The 23029-nt window shown below is 38.0% G+C and overlaps 2 protein-coding genes across 4 annotated transcripts; both read left to right on the forward strand.

Moving 5' to 3' along the window:
* Positions 1–16529: 16529 nt before the first annotated feature.
* Positions 16530–19867, forward strand: LOC125204784 (heterogeneous nuclear ribonucleoprotein 1-like). Its single transcript, XM_048103516.1, has 2 exons — positions 16530–16796; positions 18713–19867. The coding sequence occupies exons 1-2, from the start codon at positions 16569–16571 to the stop codon at positions 19676–19678; spliced, it is 1194 nt and encodes a 397-aa protein (XP_047959473.1). The 5' UTR covers positions 16530–16568; the 3' UTR covers positions 19679–19867.
* A 555-nt stretch (positions 19868–20422) lies between these two features.
* Positions 20423–22587, forward strand: LOC125204783 (protein NRT1/ PTR FAMILY 5.2-like). 3 transcript variants are annotated; one of them, XM_048103514.1, is made up of 5 exons: positions 20423–20439; positions 20558–20688; positions 20767–20984; positions 21052–21623; positions 21698–22587. In XM_048103514.1, the coding sequence occupies exons 2-5, from the start codon at positions 20559–20561 to the stop codon at positions 22536–22538; spliced, it is 1761 nt and encodes a 586-aa protein (XP_047959471.1). In that variant the 5' UTR covers positions 20423–20439; position 20558; the 3' UTR covers positions 22539–22587. The 3 variants fall into 3 exon arrangements, with proteins under 3 accessions (XP_047959471.1, XP_047959470.1, XP_047959472.1); XM_048103513.1 differs by lacking the exon at positions 20423–20439 and having other exon boundaries at positions 20524–20688; XM_048103515.1 differs by lacking the exons at positions 20423–20439; positions 20558–20688 and having other exon boundaries at positions 20851–20940.
* The last annotated feature ends 442 nt before the right edge of the window (positions 22588–23029 follow it).

Genomic DNA, 23029 nt, shown 5'->3' on the forward strand with positions numbered 1-23029 from the left:
TGTCATACTAATTCATGGTTATTTTAATAGTAAAAGGTTATATAAATAGAAAATCTATACTAATATAAAAGCCGAGTTTTGACCTTAATTGCAAATATTTATAAGTTTTGGATTGTTTTGTAAAATGTAGATATTTTGGTTGGTCTACCAAAAAATTAATTCAATTTATTAATATTGCTGTTACAAATTAATCACCAATCAAAAAAATTATTTGAATTAATTCATCTAATTATATTTCATGCTATAGACCATGACACTAATTAGAGTGATAAATGTGTTGTGGAAGTTTTCTTCATAAAGATTAATAAATTTTTGGCAGTTACAGATTTTTAATAATTATAATTTAATCTTAGTATTCAATTATAAGCACTACATAGTAACAGCCACATTTTTACACACTATTTGGAATTGTATTAACCATAGTAATTTAATAAAAATTTTAACGCACTATAACTTCTCTATAATTTTTGTCTATATATATGTGTCATTCACTAGCTTATTACTCACTTTCTCATTACCTTTATCTATAATCTATTCCATCACTTTTTTATTAATGGACTTGACTAATTTCTATTGTTAAATCAATTTTCAATTAGTGAAATTATTGAATATTGTAGGATCATTAGTAATTAAATGGATTGATGAACAATATAATTAATTTCAATATTATTAAATTAAAAATTTGAACGTTATTAAAAAAAATCTACAAGACAATCATGAAAAGCTATTTTGATTTTTCAACATTGCCAAAAAATTATTAATAACATAATTAAAATTATTAGCTATTTTGATTTTTTAATGCCATTGGTTTGAATTAGATTAGTGATTTAAAAAAACTATATAATTCTATTTTTTTATCATAGTTTATTTAATTTATGTTTTCAATTTTGTATGAGAAAATTCAATAGGCCGTGCAACGCACGGGGTTAGATACTAGTGAAAAGTAAATGACACTTAAGAATACGCATGATCAATTGGAGATATCAACATGAATAGTTGAAATAATAATAATAATATTAATAATTTAATGTTATTGGCTTAAATCTGAATATGATATTTGGCGGACCCACATACAATGGGGGAGGGGCTTTAGCCCCGAATGAATTCTTTTTTTCAAACTTTTTTCTATTATAAAGTTCTAAAATTTATTCATATTTTATACATATTATTATATAAAAGCCCTTATTAATAATCCAAACTACATAGTAAATTTTGAAAATTTAGCCCATACTCACGTTCATTTTTGCGTCCGCCACTTATGATAATTAATATTCACATAAAATAAAGCATTCTATGACACACCGTGAACCTGCCACTATTTTAATGTTCGCTCTTTTTCAACACCAACCGTATTCTTTCATAAACCTTAGCCACCAACAACCTTTGCAACCATTCTCATGACCTGTAGTTGAGTACGTTATGGAAGAAGCGGTCCATATTTTTATGGAACTCAAAACTTGCAGATAGAAGAAAGACTTATAAAAGAGATAATAGACAGAAAATACAAAACATCATCCTTGGGGAGTTTTTTTGAAGAAAGACTTATAAAAGAGATAATAGACAGAAAATACAAAACATCATCCTTGGGGAGTTTTTTTTTTTTTTTTTGATAAACTAAAATGCTCAAGCTAGAAAAGTGGCGAGCTAAAGAGTACAACAAGAAAGTCCAGCAACAACCAAAGCAAAAAAGCCAAACAAAACAAGAGCTAAGCACCACAAAAGGAAAAAAAAACTACCAAACAAAGAGGTCCCTGAAAACGCACTCCACGCAGCACACCCAAAAGAGAGGAAAGAGCAGCCTACAAGCAGAGAAAAGGCAAGGAAAACGAACCATAACACATGCCCAAGACAAGCCCAAAAAAGCAAGCAAGCACAACACCTCTTTGCATCTCCTGCGGTCACAATGATTTGAAGTTTCATCCATGCAATCAGTCAAGAGACCTCATTTTAGGGGAGTTCCAGCACCAGCCCTTTGCTCGGGTATCTTGGAGTCTTCCATTCTCTGATGTCACCAAAATTTTCCATTGCTTGCATCGGGGAAAATGGGAGATCCGGGCACCATCCTTTCACCCATATGCCTAAGCGCAAAAAAAGTCGTCTCTTTTCGAATTCCTAGTTAGGCTTGAAAGCTTGAAAGATAATCTTATTTTGAATATCCCAAATGGACCATGTGATGACGTAGAACATGGAGATCCATAATTGCTTGTCAAAGTTTTTGAAAGGATTACCGAACTAAGAGAGAAGACACATCCTTGTATGCTTGGGGAGGCAGAGAGACATGTTCCACTGATTGCAACAAAAATACCAAAATCTACTGGATATCTTGCAACTAAAAAAGAGGTGATCAATGGTTTCTGGTTCCTCCATGCATAGAGCACATCGATCATCCTCAATACCGGCAAACTTTAATCTATGTAATCTTTCTTTTGTATCGAGTCTTCCTTGGAGAATGAACCACAAGTGAAGCTGAGCTCGTGGCGGGGCTCGATTCCTCCAAGGTAGTCGACCAAGGTATGATGGTGAGCTATCCTTCTCCATCCGATGGCCAACCTGCAAGACAAAGTTAGATACCGAGAAAATATTTGACTTATCCCCTGACCACACCCTCACGTCCCTCGTGTTTGCTCTCAACGGAGACTGATTCACGACTACCAGGAGGTCACAACTAAGTCTTCTTCCCATGCGAAAAGTTTCTTTCTCCATTTGAATATCCATCTCCAGCCTTCTCCTTCCCACTCCCCCATGTTCTCAATGAGACTTTCTTTTTGAATTGATAGCATGAACAATCTAGGGTAACGATTTTTTAGACTTTCGGTCCCTACCCAATGGTCGTGCCAGAAGCTTGTACACTTTCCATTGCCAACTTTCACTAGAATCCCATTGTTAGCAATATGCTGCACTACGTCGTTAAAGTTACTGAAATCAGTGACCTGGCCCCAAATACTTGTTAAGCTCTTCTTATCCATCTTCTGGAAGTCCCCGATGTATTCAATATCGTGGTTGGATTTTACAATTTCCTTCCACAATGGCTTGTCTTCGTCAGCAAACCTCCACCACCACATGAACAACAAGGCTGAATTTCTAGTAGTGATATCACCCACACCCAAACCTCCATGCTTGATCGGTTTTTGGATGGTTTCCCAAGCTATGAGACTCCCTCCCTTGTCACCGTCTCTTTTTCTCCAAAAAAACCGTCTTTGTATCTGAGCAATACGCCTCACCACATTTTTTGGTATACGGAAGATGCTAAGATAGTACATTGGGAGGCTATTGAGGACTGCTTTGATGGGAACTAATCTTCTTGCTCTTGAAAGATTTCTTGCCTTCCACATTGCGAGTCTCTTTTCAATTTTATCGATAATCGGCTTCCAAGTGCAAGATTTCCGAGGATTTGCACCAAGGGGAATGCCAAGGTAGGTAAACGGCAACTTTTCCAGGCCACACCCCAAATATACATTAGCTTCTACCGCCCATTTCTCATCACAATTCAGCGGGATAAGGGCTGATTTTTGGTAGTTGATCTCAAGTCCTGACATCAAGGCAAAGCATCTCAGAAATTTCTTGTAGTTATCCAGATTCTTGATATTTGCCGGTGAGAAGATGATAGTATCACTGGAAAATTGCAGATGGGTAACTCGGATCTGCTTATCTCCAACCGCGACTCCTTTAAAGATCCCAATATCCCTGCCTCTAATAACTATTCTGTTGAAGGTTTCCGCAACCAACAAGAAGAGAAGAGGTGAGAGCGAGTCCCCTTGCCGCAATCCTCTTTGTAAATGGAAAGGTGACGTGGGCGCTGAAGGGGTTGGCAGCGGAAGCGCACACATAAATCAATTACAAATAATTCAGATCTATTTTTTAGCGGATTATTTAGACAAATTCTATTCGCCTAATTATCTCACGTATCATGCTCATAACTCATATAATAACATGCTTTAAATTAATTGAAACCTAAAACATTCTTTTCTAAGGTTCAGCCATTATACCTTGATGATTCTTCAAAGAATCGAAGATAGTTAGCGCCTTCTCCACGTGAAGTACTTTAGTACAAAACCACAGATCTTCTGACTGGTTCCCGACTGTGAGCTGATATCAGGGTGGGCTGATCTCACCAGTGCACTAGGACTTAAATAGAGAAGACAAAATCCTTTCCCACGGAGGAGAAGAATTCGACCACTCCTAGGAATAGGGGGGGCGAAAATTTTGAATAAAAATTAAGTATATTTTCTGTCTCCTTTATTCTCCTATTTATAATAAGTCACCAGTATTGGGATCTATGGAAGGCTTTGGATATGGGCTCCTCCAATTAGCTTTTTACTAATTAAATTAAACCCAATTTAATATAAGCTTAAAATTGGAATATTACGAGCAGCCACTACAGAAGTAATATTGCACTCCCCATCCAAATCCGAAATTATAAGTACTTCGGGTTTCCATTACTTTATATTTATTTCCCGCGCTTAAGATAGAAACATCCATTAATTAATTATTGTCTGCTATGGACTTAATTAATTAATATCTTATTTATTCCAAGAGAGGAATCGGCAAGAAAATCTTATTTATTATTCATAGAGTAATTAAACTCCAACTAGCTAGGTTCCGAATAATAAAACCTTATTTCAAGCTTCTCTTGAGGATGTTATCAAACGAGACTCACCTCGCGTTAATCACCACTACCCAATATACCAGGCTTATTGGGTTGCGAAAAACCCGCACCATTTGGTAAGTCAAAGTAGTGCATAATCAATACCGTATGCTCAATGCTAACGTACATTGATTGAGAAATAATTTACGAGACCTCGTCTTTCAGTAGATAGCATAAAGACTGTCTCGCTGTTAGATCCATTCAGTGCTATACCACACCAACGTCATCTTATTTCAGTAAGGCTTAGAAATAATCGGACTGACATTGCAACCTTTCACGATAGGTAGTCTAAGCCTATCTAGGTTGTGAAATTATTCTTTTTCTTTGTTTAGAACTGACCGTGTTACCTTAAAGTGAACGACGCCCACAACCGGTCTACTAAAACAAAGACTTAGACTTTGTTAAGTTACTTATACATTTAAATATGCAATAAACATCCATTAAATGTAAAACATAACAACATTATGACAAAAATAATCTGTTTATTCATTTGGAAAATAAAATAAGAGTTTTAACAGTATTCAATCACTCGAAAGGTGATTTCTAGTATACAAACTCTAACAATCTCCCACTTATACTCAAAACAGCTTTCGAGTATACAAAAAAAATGTGCACTACGTCTAATTCTCCCACTTATACTGAAAGCGAGTTGAGGTCTCGAGCGAGTCGAACTCCCATTCCTTCTACATGGCGCTCGAACGGTTTGACCGCCAATGCCTTAGTAAAAGGATCTGCCAGGTTGTTCTCTGACGCAATCTTGACCACTTGTATGTCTCCTCTCTGCACTATATCTCTGATGATATGATACTTCCTCTCAATGTGTTTGCTCGCTTTGTGAGCTCTTGGTTCCTTCGAATTTGCCACAGCACCAGAATTGTCACAATAAATGGTGATGCTCTTGGGCAGATTCGTAACCACACCTAAGTCCATAAGAAAGTTCTTGAGCCATACAACCTCCTTTGCAGCCTCCGAAGCGGCCACATATTCGGCTTCCATGGTAGAGTCTGCAATGCATTTCTGCTTTACACTCTTCCAAATTACGGCTCCACCTCCTAAGGTAAACACATAACCAGAAGTAGATTTCCTCGAGTCCTGATCAGCTTGAAAGTCTGAATCAGTATATCCCAAAGGACATAGCTCGCCTGCTTTGTAAACTAGAACATAGTCCTTAGTCCGTTTAAGGTACTTGAGTATGTTCTTTACTGCAGTCCAATGTCCTTGGCCCGGATTTGACTGATATCTTGCTACCATGCCAACAACAAAGCAAATATCAGGCCTTGTACAAAGCATAGCATACATGAGACTACCAACTGCCGAAGCGTATGGTATCCTTCTCATCTCTGCTATCTCAGATGCAGTCTTAGGACACATCTCTTGAGATAAATGGATGCCATGTCTAAAAGGTAAGAAACCTTTCTTGGCATCTTGCATGCTAAAACGACTAAGTACAGTGTCGATGTAGGGTTCTTGGGATAAGCACAACATCCTTTTCTCACGATCCCTAAGGACCTTGATACCTAGGATGTGTCCCGCATCTCCCATATCCTTCATCTCGAACTGGTTTGACAACCAAGTTCGAACTGATGACAACATCTTTTTATTGTTTCCAATTAGAAGAATGTCATCTACATATAAAACTAAGAACACCACATTCCCTTTTTCTACCTTCTTGTACACGCAGCTCTCGTTAGGGCATTTTTCGAATCCAAACTTATGAACAGTTTGATCGAAGCACTGATTCCATGATCTAGATGCTTGCTTGAGGCCATAAATGGCCTTCTTAAGCTTCCAAACCATGTGCTCTTTGCCCTTCACGGCATAACCCTCGGGTTGTTCCATGTAGATGGTCTCCTCAAGACTACCGTTCAAGAACGCAGTCTTAACGTCCATCTGCCATACATCCCAATCCATATAAGCTGCTATAGACAACAGTATCCGGATCGATTTGAGCATGGCTACCGGGGAGAAGGTCTCGTCGTAGTCGACACCTTCCTTTTGGGTATACCCCTTAGCCACTAGTCTTGCCTTAAAGACTTTAACTCGTCCATCGGGTCCACGTTTACGTTTGTATATCCACTTACTCCCAATGGCAGTACAGCCTTCGGGTAGGACGGACAAATCGTAGACGTCTTTGTCTATCATAGATTGTAGTTCCGAATCCATTGCTTTCACCCATTCGCAATGATCGACATCCGCCTGCGCCTCTGCAAAATTCCAGGGATCTAGTACATTGCTGTCCGAGGAGTGATCCATAGATTCTCCCAAACCAATGTACCTTTCGGGCTCATGAGAGACCCTCCCACTGCGGCGCGGCACTACAATATTAGGTGTAGAAGTTGAAGGTTCGGGAATTGGTTGTACTATAGGTACTTGTTCTTGGTTAATGGAACTTGTGACTGAAGTGAGCTCTTCAAGAGCTACCTCACTGCTGGGTTTATGATTCATAACAAAGTCTTCCTCTAAGAATGTCGCGTGAGTACTCACAATGACTTTCTTGTCTCGGAGACTATAGAATTCATAAGCTTTCGAACCTTTGGGGTACCCTATAAACAAACATACCTCTGTCCTTGAGCCCAGCTTAGTTGGATCCTTTTCCAAAACATGAGCTGGACACCCCCATATCTTGAGATGTTCTAGATTGGGCTTACGCCCAGTCCACAACTCATATGGAGTAGCAGGAACAGATTTTGACGGTAAATTGTCTAAAATATGACTCGCGGAAAGCAAGGCATGTCCCCAAAACGAAATAGGCAGTCGTGCATAACTCATCATCGATCGGACCATGTTCAACAAGGTCCTATTCCTTCTTTCAGCTACGCCATTCTGCTGGGGTGTGCCCGGCGCAGTCGTTTGGGATTCAATTCCCTCTACTAATAAGTAGTCCAAAAACTCGGCACTGAGGTACTCGCCTCCGCGATCAGATCGCAGGCTCTTGATACGTTTTCCATGATGCGTCTCCGCATAAGCCTTAAACTCCTTGAACTTGTCAAAAGCTTCAGACTTAAAGCGCATCAAATAAACATATCCGACTTTCGAGTAATCATCAATAAAAGTGATGAAATAGCGAAAGCCGCCTCTTGCCTCGGTTGACATTGGTCCACACACATCAGTATGAACGAGTTCTAGTGCTTCCTTGGCCCTATTACCTTTCACCCTAAAAGGTCTCTTAGTCATCTTGCCTTCCAAACAGGATTCACACGTGGAAAATGATTCAGTATCTAGCCCTTTAAGAAGGTCTTGATCCACGAGAGTTTGAATCCTCTTTTGGTTGGCATGACCAAGTCTAAGGTGCCATAAGTACGTTTCGTTCATTGAACTTGAAGGTTCTTTTCTTTTCTTTGAAATTTTCGATGCATTATTGAGTTCTAATTTGCGATTATTAAATTGTGTAGATATGATTGTGTACAGATTGTTTTCCATGATACCACGACAGATATAAGAACCATCTTTCTTAATAACACAACTGTCATTAAAAGAAATCGAATATCCATCAAAAACCAATTTAGAAACTGAAATTAAATTTCTTCTAAAAGAAGGTATCAACAAAACATTCTTCATAACCAAAAATCTATCACTACTAAAACGCAAATAAACGTCTCCCACTGCTACGGCCGCCACTTTAGTAGCGTCGCCCAGCTGGACTTCGATCTCTCCATCATATAGCCGTCTTGTCACCTGCATTAAGTCAGGATCAAAACAAATATGATCAGTAGCTCCAGTGTCAATAACCCAAGTATGAGATGAAGTCGAAGCCAAACATGACTCAACAACTAGAGCTTGGTGCATACCTGTAGCCTTGCTCCTTTTAGGGCAATCTGGCTTCCAATGCCCCTTCTCTCCACACTTGAAACACTTTCCGGTTTGCTTCTTTCCCGACCTCCTCTTTTTCTTTCCCTTAGCTTCCTTAGGTGCGACCTGGTTTGTCACTTTCTTCTTTCCTGCGCCAGGCCTAGGGCCAGAGGAACGATGTGACGAACTAACCATCGCAGCCTTAGCTTGGTTCATGAGATCCTCTGCCGACTGAAGTTCAGTCAACAACTCAGCCAAGGTGTAATTCCTTTTGTTCATCTCAAAGTTGAGCTTGAACTGCTGGAAGCTAGGGGGCAGACTCTGAAGGATAATAGTAACTTGGGACTCGGCATCAATGACGCCTCCCAAAACCTCAATTTGATTGAGGTGGCTCATCATCTCGAGGACATGGTCCCTCACAGACGAGCCTTCCTTCATAGACTTGCACATGATACTCCGAAAAGCTTGAGACTTAGCCGTTCGATTCTGAGTACCAAAGAGATTTGTGAGATTTTCCATAATCTCGGTGGCAGTTGCCATGGCGGCATGCTGATGTCTAAGCACTGTTGACATGGAGGCCAACATATAACACTTAGCCATCTCATTCGCCTTGTGCCACCGTCTATGGGCATCTCGCGCTGCCTGCGCGGCGTTAGCCGCCGGCACTGGGGGCCGAGGAGTAGTGAGCACAAACTTGTACTCATCAGCCGTGAGAACGATGTCCAAATTTTGTTTCCATTCTATGTAATTTTGGCCCTCGAGTTTGTTTTCTTTAAGAATTGCAGAAAGAGGATTGAGTGACATGTTGACGATTTAGGTTGCACTGCAAAACAGAATATTTACTATTTGTCATAAACTTATGTGAAGAAATTGAGTAGATTAAACCATAAAACTTTTCAAATTCTCACAACTGTAAAATTAAAATTTTGTACCCTCAAGCAGAGGTCAATACGCATTAAAATTTTAACATTTTTACTGGTCACAACACCGACGAATAGTCCAGAGACCGCAGCACGGCATGGCCGCCAAATGTTGCCTAAGCACGACCATCAGATTTAGCATTACAGAATCTCGTTTCTACAACACACTCCCATAACAATGCTCATGCGTTGATAACAAGACCAAGCTATCTCGTAAATTCTGTTTGAACTTCTGAAACTTGTAATTTCTTAGGATTATTGTCCCCACAGCATGGGTGGCGATAATATTGGAAACTACTTTCTAGTCCATACTATTTACAATTGAGAAGTCCACCTATATGAACTCGCTATTTCTTAGGATTATTGTCCCCACAGCATGGGTGGCGATAAGATTCAGAAATTAGCTTCATAAGTTGTGGACCAATCGATGGAGACCATATACAAACTTAGTTCGTAATTATCGCTTAGATATTTAAGTTATGGTTTTTCATTAATTATCCTTAGCCTTAGTGCAGATTAAAGGCTTAATTAAATTCTGTTGGTATTTAATTGACTGGATAATTAAATCTTTTATAATCTTTTAAACATCTTATTAAAGGATAATATATTAATTACTAAAGTTTAATCCATATTCATGTCTTCTATAAGATTTATCTAAAATAATTAATTATTTATATCTTTGACGGACATGAATAAATAAACTTAAATTAATTCCTTATTAAGATTGGGAAGAGAATAATATATTTTATTATTTAATGAAATCCTACATATCTATCCTTATTAGGATTCTAGATATATAATATAATTAGGAAACTATTAAATTATTCTTGTCCACATCATCTAGGATTAAAAGATATCCCTAGATATGGTCAATAATCTAAATATTCCTAAAATCTAGGGAAATCTTCCCAAAATATTTTATTTCCATTAAATAATAATATTTTAATGATATCTTTTAATTTAGGAATCAAATAATCATTAAAATAATATTTCATAAAAACAAGAACATGCTTCGAAAACAAAAACGCATGCATACATGAATTTCGAGAAATTTAAATCCAAATAATCAGAGCCAAAGACTGGCTCTGATACCAATCGAAGGGGTTGGCAGCGGAAGCGCACACATAAATCAATTACAAATAATTCAGATCTATTTTTTAGCGGATTATTTAGACAAATTCTATTCGCGTAATTATCTCACGTATCATGCTCATAACTCAAATAATAACATGCTTTAAATTAATTGAAACCTAAAACATGCTTTTCTAAGGTTCAGCCATTATACCTTGATGATTCTTCAAAGAATCGAAGATAGCTAGCGCCTTCTCCACGTGAAGTACTTTAGTACAAAACCACGGATCTTCTGACTGGTTCCCGGACTGTGAACTGATATCAGGGTGGGCTGATCTCACCAGTGCACTAGGACTTAAATAGAGAAGACAGAAATCCTTTCCCACGGAGGAGAAGAATTCGACCACTCCTAGGAATAGGGGGGGCCGAAAATTTTGAATAAAAATTAAGTATATTTTCTGTCTCCTTTATTCTCCTATTTATAATAAGTCACATATCAGGGATCTATGGAAGATCTATGGAAGACTTTGGATATGGGCTCCTCCAATTAGCTTTTTACTAATTAAATTAAACCCAATTTAATATAAGCTTAAAATTGGAATATTACGAGCAGCCACTACTGAAGTAATACTGCACTCCCCATCCAAATCCGAAATTATAAGTACTTCGGGTTTCCATTACTTTATATTTATTTCACGCGCTTAAGATAGAAACATCCATTAATTAATTATTGTCTGCTATGGACTTAATTAATTAATATCTTATTTATTCCAAGAGAGGACTCGGCAAGAAAATCTTATTTATTATTCATAGAGTAATTAAACTCCAACTAGCTAGGTTCCGAATAATAAAACCTTATTTCAAGCTTCTCTTGAGGATGTTATCAAACGAGACTCACCTCGCGCACGATTCAACATAATAGCAATCCTAGCACCACTAGATATTAATCACCACTACCCAATATACCAGGCTTATTGGGTGTCAAAGTAGTGCATAATCAATACCGTATGCTCAATGCTAACGTACATTGATTGAGAAATAATTTACGAGACCTCGTCTTTCAGTAGATAGCATAAAGACTGTCTCGATGTTAGATCCATTCAGTGCTATACCACACCAACGTCATCTTATTTCAGTAAGGCTTAGAAATAATCGGACTGACATTGCAACCTTTCACGATAGGTAGTCTAAGCCTATCTAGGTTGTGAAATTATTCTTTTTCTTTGTTTAGAACTGACCGTGTTACCTTAAAGTGAACGACGCCCACAACCGGTCTACTAAAACAAAGACTTAGACTTTGTTAAGTTACTTATACATTTAAATATGCAATAAACATCCATTAAATGTAAAACATAACAATATTATGAAAAAATAATCTGATTATTCATTTGGAAAATAAAATAAGAGTTTTAACAGTATTCAATCTCGAAAGGTGATTTCTAGTATACAAACTCTAACAGGCGCACTGTTAACTAGGATGGATGAAGAGGTTGTTTTAATGCATTCCATAATCCAGCTGATCCATTTCCTCCCGAATCCCATACCCTGCATTGTCTCCTCTAAAAAATCTCATCGAACCGTATCATAAGCTTTCTGGAAGTCAAGCTTAAGTATAGCGCCTTTTCGTTTTGTCTTCTTAATCCACCATAGAACTTCATTTGCGATCAGCACCCCGTCTAGGATCTGCCTATTCTTCACAAAAGCATATTGTGTTTCCCCTATCAGGTCATTTAGAACTATTGAGAGCCTTTTTGCCAAAATTTTCGCTATAATTTTGTAGAGACATCCAATCATGCTGATCGGCCAAAAATCCTTCACCTTAGGGAGCTTCCCAGAATCCAAAAATCAAGAATGAAGTTATACACCTCATGCTCAATGTCTTTCCAGATCGATTTCACAAATTTGAGGTTGAAACCATCATAACCAGGTGCTTTAGAGCCATCACAATCATGCAGTGCTAAAGAGATTTCCTCCATAGATGGCCTCTTTTCAAGACTCTGAAGTTGTTCTTCTGAAATTTTGGGGAGGATGGAGCTATCAAGATGTATCTTTGGTTTCAGCTCCTGTCTGTACAACTTCTTATAAAAACTGAGGATTTCTATATTGATTGTTCTCGGTTTCTTATGCGTTCTATTCCCACTTTTGATTTGATTAATCCTCTTGAATCTTCTTTTACCTAGGGCCACAACATGGTAATATTTGGTGTTTCTGTCCCCAGATTTGATCCACTTTTCTCTCGAAAGTTGTTGCCAGTAGCTCGCCTTTCTATCAAGCCATTTGTTCAGTTGCGTTTCCAAAGCAGCGAGCCTAGCGAAGTCACATTCATCATTATCACCAGCTTCGATCTTTCTATGAGTTCGCACTTGCTCCTCTTCCAACTTGTTAATGTTGCTGTCAATGTTCCCAAAGCAATCTTTATTCCATTTCCTGATCGGTTGATGTAAAGCTTTAAGCTTCTTGGTTGGAGGCATATTCCCTAGCTTTTTCCATTGCTCCTTGACCATTTTTAAAAAGCCAGGATGAGAGAACCAGGTGTCAAGGTTTCTGAATGGGCGGGACTCACGCACTTGCTTGTCTAGTGAAAGCAATATCGGCGTGTGATCAGATATTGAATTTGGTAAGGCTGTGAGTGTTGCTTCCGGAAATCTGAATCCCCAATCTTGATCCATAAAAAATCTATCAAGCCTGGATCTAGATTTGCCTCTAGCCCATGTGAACCTTCTTCCAATTAGGGGTATATCATCAATTCTCATATCCTCGTTCCATTCCAAGAATTCCTTCATACTCCCCATACAATTAGATCCTCATCCTTGGGGAGTTACACCTGCTGCAGCATGGGGAATAGGTAAAAAAATGATTTGACACCTGTACCAACGTAGCAATGTGTGCAGGTTGAGGGTGTTTGAAAGTAAAAAAAATGCCCTTCAAGGCCCGGGGGTGTTTTGGTCCAAAAAAGTCAAAAAAGTGAAAAATGACCTCATTCATGAATGAGTGAATGCTAGGGGTTAACAGTGTTATTATTTTGCTAGAGGTATGTGGTGATAGATTTGAAAACGCTAGGGACTAAATATGTAGTTCACTCAACATTAAAAAGTGAATTACTACATTTGTCCTTGCAAAATAAATTTTTTTGAAATGACATGGGTTGTAATGCACGATTGGTAAAATAAGAGAGATGAAAAGAAAAATGTGTATAGTAAGAAAGAAAGTAGTGCAATTAGTGTTAGTGGATTGTGGGATTCACATCCTAGAATAGAAAGTGGGGAAAATCTTCATTTTATGAGACGACAAAATAGAAATAGTTTCTATTTGTAAGGGGCGACAGAGGTAGTACGTTTCAGAGGCGGAGGTAGTACATTTCAGTTAGTGTTAATGAAGTATTTTTTTTTATCCCCTTCCTACATGTTTGCACTGGAGGGTTAAAATGTCTATTACTTATTTTTTTCTAATTCTGATTTTGACGTTTATATATTTTCTCTCTTTTTTTAGTTATTCCTCTCTCATTTCTTTCTTTCTTTTGCTTTTTCCATCTCTATCTCTATATCTTTGGAGATTTGGGGGCCAAAAAATAGAGTTGTCAATCGGGCTAACCTATTCGGGTTCGGACGAATCCACTTGGATTGTCGGGCTATTTGGGTACAGGCTATTCGAGTTATGAATTTTGGTCATGAATTTTCAACGTTAACCCTAACCCTAACCCTCCAGGTTTTGGGCTACCCCATTAGGCTATTCGTGCCTAAAACTTTTGAAAATAATCTCTTGTTATCAAAATTTTCCTCTATAAAATGATTTTAAATTTAGATATTTTTTCTTCTTAGTTTTAGAATCTTACAAAAATTTTCAAATTTTCATAGTTTTCATAAGAGTTAGAGAGAAGCATTTCATCTCGATTAACTACAACATAAACACTGATAATCAAAATTAAATCAGTCAATTTGAATTTAAGCTTGTGGTCATGTCATTATTTTGGCATTGTTCATAATTAATTATTTATAAAAATTAAAAATCATATCTTACATGAATCATTATTAAAATGACAAATATATTGAGATTTTGATGGGTTAATTCTTAATTTTGTCCTGATTAGTGGTGGTAAGAGTAAGACAATAGTGGCAGATGAAGAGAACATGGAATAATGAATCGAGGTGGAACTTGAAAGTTGATAGTTGGAATCGAGTGAAAAAAGTGTAGAATGAAGATTGAAGAAGACTAATGCTTGTGCCACATGAAATTCAAAAATAAAAAAAAAACCTAAAACTTAATTTTTTTAATTAAAAGTTATAACCTGTCAGGCCGACTCGCAACCCATTCAGGCCAATCCGTTTAACCCACCAACCCTAACGGACTAAAAGGGCTATTCGGACCGACTCATGTGTTTCGGGTTGGATTGACGTCCCTACCGAGAAATATCCTGACAAATTCTAACTGAGTGTTGAATTATAATGCAGATAAATAGAGTAATACGTATACTCCCTTCGTCAGCCAATAAATGTCCCATTTTTCTTTTTTCATCCGTCCGCCATTGAATGTCTCATTTCACTTTTACTATATTTGGTAAATGGACCCTACATTCCACTAATCCATTGTAATCACATTTTATAATAAAACTAATATAAAAGTAGATTTTACATTCCAGTAACTTTTTTACCCACTTACTTTATAAAGTTAAATATTTTTTTAAATTTCGTGCCAATCAAATATTAGATATTTAACTATGGATGAAGGGAGTAATAATGCAGATAAATAGAGTAAGGAGATAGAGATAAAGAGACGGGGAAATAGAGATATTAGATATGGGAGGGAAGAGAGAAAGATGATACTAATACTTAAACAAAAGAAGAAGAAAAAAGTAAATGCTATAGCCGGAAAGGAAAAATGAGTAATTGACATTTCAATCCTCTAATGACAAAAATGTATTCCCTCCGTTTCGGATTAAGTCTTATATTTTGTCATTTTCGTTCATCACCTATTAAGAGTCTTCTTTCACCTTTATCATAAATGATAAGTAAATCTCACATTCCATCAACTTATTTCATTCACATTTTATTATAGTAAAACATATATTTCACTAAGTTATTATTTGACTAACAACTTTTTATTATATATCTTTAAATCCGTGTTGAAACTAAATATGACTATCGAGAAAGTAGTAAAAGAGGGAGATAAAAGTACAAAAATATCTTATATGCGTTATATGTCCACATACCATCAATAATACGGAGTATTAAAATTCACAAGAAATAGCAAATGTTAGAACTCAATTATCCAAGAACCTAAAATGTAGTTCACCTAAAATAAGAACAAATAAAATTACTTGAATTCAACTTTATATAGAAAATTATTTTATTTAAAAATTTCATAAGTAAAACCTTAGTGCCTGTATAATTTACAATTGCATGGCATGGCCTCAAGACCACCCAATTATACTTATTTGAAGATTTACAACTTTGACGTTCAATCTGCTTCATTAAAATTTTTAATCCAATGATCAATAATTGTTTATACTAGCAGAAAGTTAAACCCTAGTAAGGCATATATATAATCATGGAAATTGTTAAGCTACACATCCCGTTTAAAATATAAAATACGAATCATAAATTACTAACACACTTATTATTCTTCACTTAAAAATAGACATTATTTTCATTTTGGTCTGTCTCCTAAAAATAAAAATTTTCTTAATTTTTTATATTAGGAAAACAGCCACACAGTTCACTAACATTACTTTCACTAGTTTTTCTCTCCGTATCTCTTACTTTATCATTTCTTACTTTACCAATTACTACTATATAGTATTACAATTCGTAATATTTCAAAAGTTTCTATTTTTCACTAGCGGAGATAGTATAATAAAAACTGTACTCCATAAACTTACTAACTAATGAAATATTATAATATGTGATTTTCGTTATATACTTAAATTAATATTTTAACCACGAAAATTGTTATTGTAATAGTGAAAAGATCAATGTGTGACCATTTACTTACTAGAATTATTTAAAAAGTGATCAACTAAGGAAACGAGGTCGTTTGTAGGTGACAGGGACGGAAACGACGGCGTTTGTGAGCGCATCACGGGGTCGTGCCCTAATAAAGCATCAAATCTAAAGTGGAGATTGAATTCTCACGCACAACACACACTTATGGACTCTTTCACCGACGAGGCGAAGCTCTTCATCGGCGGCATAGCCTGGGACACGACGGAGGAGCGCCTCCGCGACCATTTCAGCCACTACGGCGAGGTTGCTCATGCCGTCGTCATGCGCGACAGAGTCACCTCTCAGCCCCGCGGCTTCGGCTTCGTCGTCTTCTCCGATCCCTCCATTATCCCTTCTGTCCTCCAGCAAACGCACAACATCGACGGCCGTACTGTAATTCTCTCCCACCGTTTATCATGTTTGCCTAATCGAATCTATTTATGCGCACTTTTTGCTCTTGCCAACTGCTCTACTTTGATGGACGAAGGGTTTACCTTTTCAAATCGAATATGAATTAATTGCGTGATGCGCTGATTGTGTATAGCTATGGTGATTCTTATGTGTTTTTTTTGTTAAAAACATATATCCCCGGCAATTGCTATGGAGTGTTTAAATTAACTGCTACTGACATGTTTAGTTGAAAATGGATTGAGGCATGTAACAGCGTTAGCTACCTTTAATGCATTCTTCATGTCTTTATTCTGAGATCTCAAGTATGGTTGCTAGTACTTGTTTTTATTTGATGGATTAACTTGTGAATTAATCAGTTGTAGGGATGATTCTATTGTTGTGAGGGATTGATGAGAGCATATATCCGGAATTGGGTTCTATTGAAAAATATTTCCTCGTCCCACGCATTCTCATAGGTGTCTAGCTTGCCTTTTTGTTGCCAAGGTTATTAAAGATCAGCAAAGTCATTGTACTTTTTTGCAATTTTTGCAACTTAGGTGATAAATAATCTCTGGGGATTCGATGGTATAATCTTACAGCTCTTCTCCTTTTGTCCAATTTTCTTTATCAAATGTGTTTCCTACTTTGTCTTTGGACCTTCATTTTTGCTGTAATGTATGGGATTCTGAGATGACAGATTATGTTTCTGTAGAAATAGATCTATCAGGTAGGTCGAGGATTATAGTAGTATGCGAGGAGTTCGCGGGGGCGTACAGGGTGAGGATCGACTCGCTGGGGCAATTGAGATTCATCATTCATGTGACGGCAGGGGTGGCTGGGCGGCCTATTTTTCTGTGTGGAATAGATTTTAGCCCAAGCCCCTTATGTTTTAAAACAAAGCCACTCTAAACACTACGCATCGAATCCTTCCCTCTACACCAGAAGGCGCCATTCACACCCTCGGTCTTCCCTTTTTTTTTTTTCCGGCGACCTTCAATAGCTATATTCATTTGCAATTTTCATATGGCAGCCAAGGACCGACCCAAACGGTGGCAACAGATGGTCAAGCAGTGGTGGTCGGTCGGAAACCAACGGGTGGCGGTGGATTGTAGAGTTAGGGTTTTAAAATTGTAACTAGGGCTTAAATTTTTATTTTCTAATTTCAATTCATTTTCTCCCTCAATGATACAAAACTCTGGCGGAGCTTGGGGCTATATGGGTGTTTTTTCGAATCATGTTTGGATCATTCTGCAGCTGATATAGCCTATATGGTGTTTTTGGTTTCCAGGGGTAAAATCCTTGGTTAGTTATTGTTCCTATTGTTCATTGGGTGAAGAGGAATAGAAGAATTTTAAAATAATATTGAGGAGCATGTCATTTAATGCTAGGATAGAACTACATTATGGGTAGCTTTTTGGGTCCTAATTCCTAAGCATAGTGGTTTGGTTTGTAGGTATTTCACATATGTTTGCATCAGATATTGCGAGATAGTTAGACTGGAGTCTAGCTTTATGACTTTTTTCGTTTTCTTTTTTTGGGTGGATATCATGTACACTATTTCCTGATCATTTTTAAAAGAACCTTTTTGTATTATGAAAAATGGCTGTTCTCATCTACACGGTGCGGTAGTGCTGTTATGAGTAATTTGATTATGTACACTATTTGGTGTTTTATGGTGCAGTAATTGTTTTTTTCATTTACTTGTATACTGTAGCTGTAAGCTGTTTTTTAGCTTTCAAAAGCTAATAAGTTGTCTACATAGTATTTATAAGGTTCTTGCCAATATGAAAATGCTATCTCTGGTTGAAACTTTAAAATGATAGGGGTTTTACGGATATGAGAATATCAATTATTCATTTGAGTTTTGAAATTGTGTTTTTTTTCAATGCATGGCCATCTGAAGTTTCTTTTTTATTCAGGTTGAAGCTAAGAGAGCAATGTCGAGAGAACAACAGCAGACTATGAAAACCGGAAGCAATAGTTCTGGAGGAAATTTTGTAGGGTCTGATAATCTTAAAAGCAAGAAGATATTTGTAGGAGGGTTGCCTTCTACCTTAACTGAAGATGAGTTCAGGGGATATTTTCAAGATTTTGGTAGTGTAACTGATGTAGTGATCATGAATGATTCAAATACTGGCCGACCACGTGGGTTTGGTTTCATCAGCTTTACCACAGAAGATTCTGTTGATAGAGTTCTCCAAAAGACCTTTCATGAGCTGAAAGGAAAGCTTGTTGAGGTAAAGAGAGCACTTCCCAAAGATGCAGTCACAGGTGCTGGTTCTCGTGGAAATTCCAGAGGCTATGGTTCACACTTTTCAAGTAATGAATCATACAATAGTCCACTTCCAAGCAGTAGAATGTTACAGCAAACACAACCAACAAATGGTGGTTATCAGCCAAATCAACCAACAAGTGGTGGTTATCAACAGGGACAACCAACAAGTGGTGGTTATCCACCTTATTCAGTTTACGGAGGTGCAAACTATGGTTATGCAGGAAATAGCAATCCTGGCTATGGTGCTTATGGTGGTTATGATGTCGGTGGTCATGGAAGTGCGAATGCTGGCTATTCTGGTCCAGCAGGAGTTTATGGGAACCTAGGTTCACCAAATACTGATTTCTTGAAAAACCAATGGAGTAGCCAACAAGCTGGTTATGGTGCCTCTGGATACGGTCAAACTGGTAACTATGGGGCTTCTGTTCCTTGGAGCAATGCATCGAGGAGTGGTGCCAGTGGATATGCGCAGGCAGGAAGACCTCCGAGTGGTGCTTCTCAATATGTTAATAAAGGGTACAACTTTAATGGGTATGGGGACGATGCATCTCATGCCTATGGTGGTGGGAATGCAATGCATCCCGATGGTAGTTGGAAACCAGAAAATTGAATTCCCAGTGATGATGTGCTTGGTGACCAGTGAGCTTTGTTTGGAGTATGTATCGAGCCTGTATTTGCAGTGTGCTTAAATTTAGTCGTATTATCTTTTTTTACATTATTTCTAAATTATGAATCTAGACACAAATAATAGCGATTTTCCAGACTTTTGTTTTGCTGCTAATATAGTTATTCGGTTCAAGATTTGGAGTGAAATGTTTCGCATACCTTGACGAGCATGATAGTGTTTCAAAGCAAATCCCATTCATGAGTACAAGTAATATTGGTGTGCGATCGTATTAGCTGGTTTCTTGTTTTGGCAACCTGCGGCTTTTGTAGCTGTTACCTTCTCGCAAATTTTTGGTTAGCAGATTAATATGTGATATGCATCCCAAATGTGGAGATATTTCTTCCCATTTGTTATTCTCAAATTTAGAGAATAGATGCAGCAGTCACCTTGGCATATAGATGCAGAGGCGGCAATTTGATTATCAGACATGATGTTTTGTATCATATGAATGACTTATCCTCAAACTGGCATCGTCTCTATCCATTCCCTCCATATGTGACAAACATATCGTTTTACTTATACCATCATTAAGATTGGACGTGAAGAGTTTTTTAAGACCAAGAAATACGACTACTAACAAGATTATCATAACAAGATATGTATTGCAACTTTGGTATATCCAAGCTTCATGATAATTTTAATAATTTCATTGAAAAGGTCTGATTAGTGAAATTTCAATATTCATGCTAAAGATACTCAATTGTGTATGTGATCGATTATTAAAAATATATGGCCTAACTATCCCAATAATTACTATTTATATCTAATCAGTCTAATTGTTTGTAAGCATAGTTTTTTAATCTCTCTCTATTTCATGTCCAGGATGCAGATTGAAGAGAGAGGCCCTGTGGGAGGAACTGGGGACTACACAAACGATGGTACAGTCGACCTTAAAGGTAGACCGGTCCTCGTATCATCGACTGGTAAATGGAAGGCTTGCTACTTCATTGTTGGTAAGAAGGCAATGCACATTCTTTGTTTCCTGTTGGCCTAAGCATAATCATACCATATGCACATGCCTCCTATCTCAGGATACGAAGTATTTGAGAGGATGGCTTACTACGGAATTGCATCAAATCTGGTGATATATCTCACAACAAAGCTCCATCAAGGCACTGTGGAATCAGCAAACAATGTGACTAACTGGATTGGCACAGTTTGGATGACACCCCTTGTCGGTGCATACATAGCAGACACTTATCTCGGTCGATATTGGACTTTCCTGATAGCATCGTCCATTTACCTTATGGTAAATAATCTCATCTGATATTGTGTGATGAGTATGTGTTTGATGTCTTTGCTACATATTATGACAGGGGATGGTATTGTTGACCCTCGTTGTCTCGTTGCCGGCCTTACGGCCCCCGTCGTGTGGCGATGGGGTGAAAGATCAAGATTGTGACAAGAAGGCATCAACTCTTCAAATAGGCATCTTCTTCCTTGCCTTGTACATAATTGCAATTGGAACTGGTGGGACAAAGCCTAATATCTCAACCATGGGGGCTGACCAATTTGATGACTATGAGCCTAAAGAGAGGCTCCAAAAGTTATCCTTCTTCAACTGGTGGATGTTTAGCATCTTTCTAGGCACCCTTTTCTCCAACACCTTCCTCATCTACATCCAAGACAACGTCGGTTGGTCAGTTGGCTACGCACTCCCCACTACCGGCCTTGCAGTAGCCATCATGGTCTTCATTGCTGGGACGCGCTACTACAGGCATAAGCCTCCACTGGGAAGCCCGTTGACTCAGATGGCTAGGGTTCTCGTGGCCACCGTGAGGAAGTGGGGGGTTGCTTCCCCCCACGACCCCAAAGAACTCTATGAGCTGCCCTTGGATGAATACTCGAGCGCTGGCCATAACAGACTCGACCACACTCCTTGTCTCAGGTTCGTTCATAACTAGTTTTCCACCTATGACTCGAACCTCTGACCTACTGGTTATCTGACTGTTGTTTTTGCAGCTTTCTTGACAAAGCAGCCGTGGAGACGGGTTCAAGGTCACCATGGATGCTGTCACCGGTTACTCAAGTGGAGCAGACGAAGCAGATGATGAAAATGATCCCAATCCTAGCAGCAACATTCATACCAAGCACCATGCTTGCACAAACACACACACTCTTCATCAAGCAAGGGACAACGCTAGAGAGGGCGATCGGCCCACACTTCGAGATCCCTCCAGCCTGCCTCTCCGCATTCACAACCATCTTCATGCTCATCACCCTCGTCATCTACGACCGCATCTTCGTCCCCCTGGCACGCAGGCACACCAAAAATCCGCGAGGGATCAGCCTGCTGCAGAGGATGGGGATAGGCCTCGTGCTCCACGTAGTGGTGATGGCGACAGCATGGCTGGCCGAGAGGCGGAGGCTGAGCGTGGCGAGGGAGAACGGGATCTTTGCGAAGGACGGGAAGGTCCCTCTGTCGATATTCATCCTCCTCCCTCAGTTTGGGCTGATGGGAGTGGCGGATAACTTCGTGGAGGTGGCGAAGCTGGAGCTGTTCTACGACCAGGCGGCGGAAGGGATGAAGAGCCTGGGCACAGCATATGCTATGATCAGTTTGGGAGTTGGATATTTCTTGAGCAGTTTGATGCTGTCGACTGTGGCAGATGTTACCAAGAGAAAGGGGAATGGATGGATATTAAACAATCTCAATGTGTCTCACTTGGATTATTACTATGCATTTTGTGCAGTGTTGAGTTTTCTGAATCTTGGTTTCTTTCTGGTTGTTGCCAAGTTTTTCGTTTATAATACGGAGACGGAGGCCAGCCGCCAAGTACCAGAAACCAAGTTGATTGAATGAATGAGTTTTTCTGTATTTATGCAATATACAGAATTTTATTTTTTTTTCATTTTCGTACTGATCTCTCTCAACTAATTAACACAAATGATATTGCTTTGATTATATACAAACAAATAACGTTGTAGGTTAATAATTAAATAGAATTAAATAATAAATAATGATAGCAAATACGTAGAAAATTGGGTTTGAACAATTAAAGAAGAATATTCATTTTATTGACTAATATGTTAATTCATTTATTAACCTAACCTTCAATTGTGATTCAAGTTTTAGTATTGATTACATAACTAAAATCATTGGGATCATTAAATATAAAAGTAAGATGAGATTAAATATTAGATAAATTAATTAGAAAGCATCAGAGTTAATTACTCTCAAACGCTAAAATTCGAAATGTTAGCTATTCACAGACAAATAAATTCGAACTACAAGAAAATTCATTTTTAACATAAAATAAATTTAAAACTTCTAGTGGAGAATTTTGGGGTGGG

This window comes from Salvia hispanica, chromosome 2 (assembly GCF_023119035.1).
Source record: "Salvia hispanica cultivar TCC Black 2014 chromosome 2, UniMelb_Shisp_WGS_1.0, whole genome shotgun sequence".
Taxonomy (NCBI): domain Eukaryota; kingdom Viridiplantae; phylum Streptophyta; class Magnoliopsida; order Lamiales; family Lamiaceae; genus Salvia; species Salvia hispanica.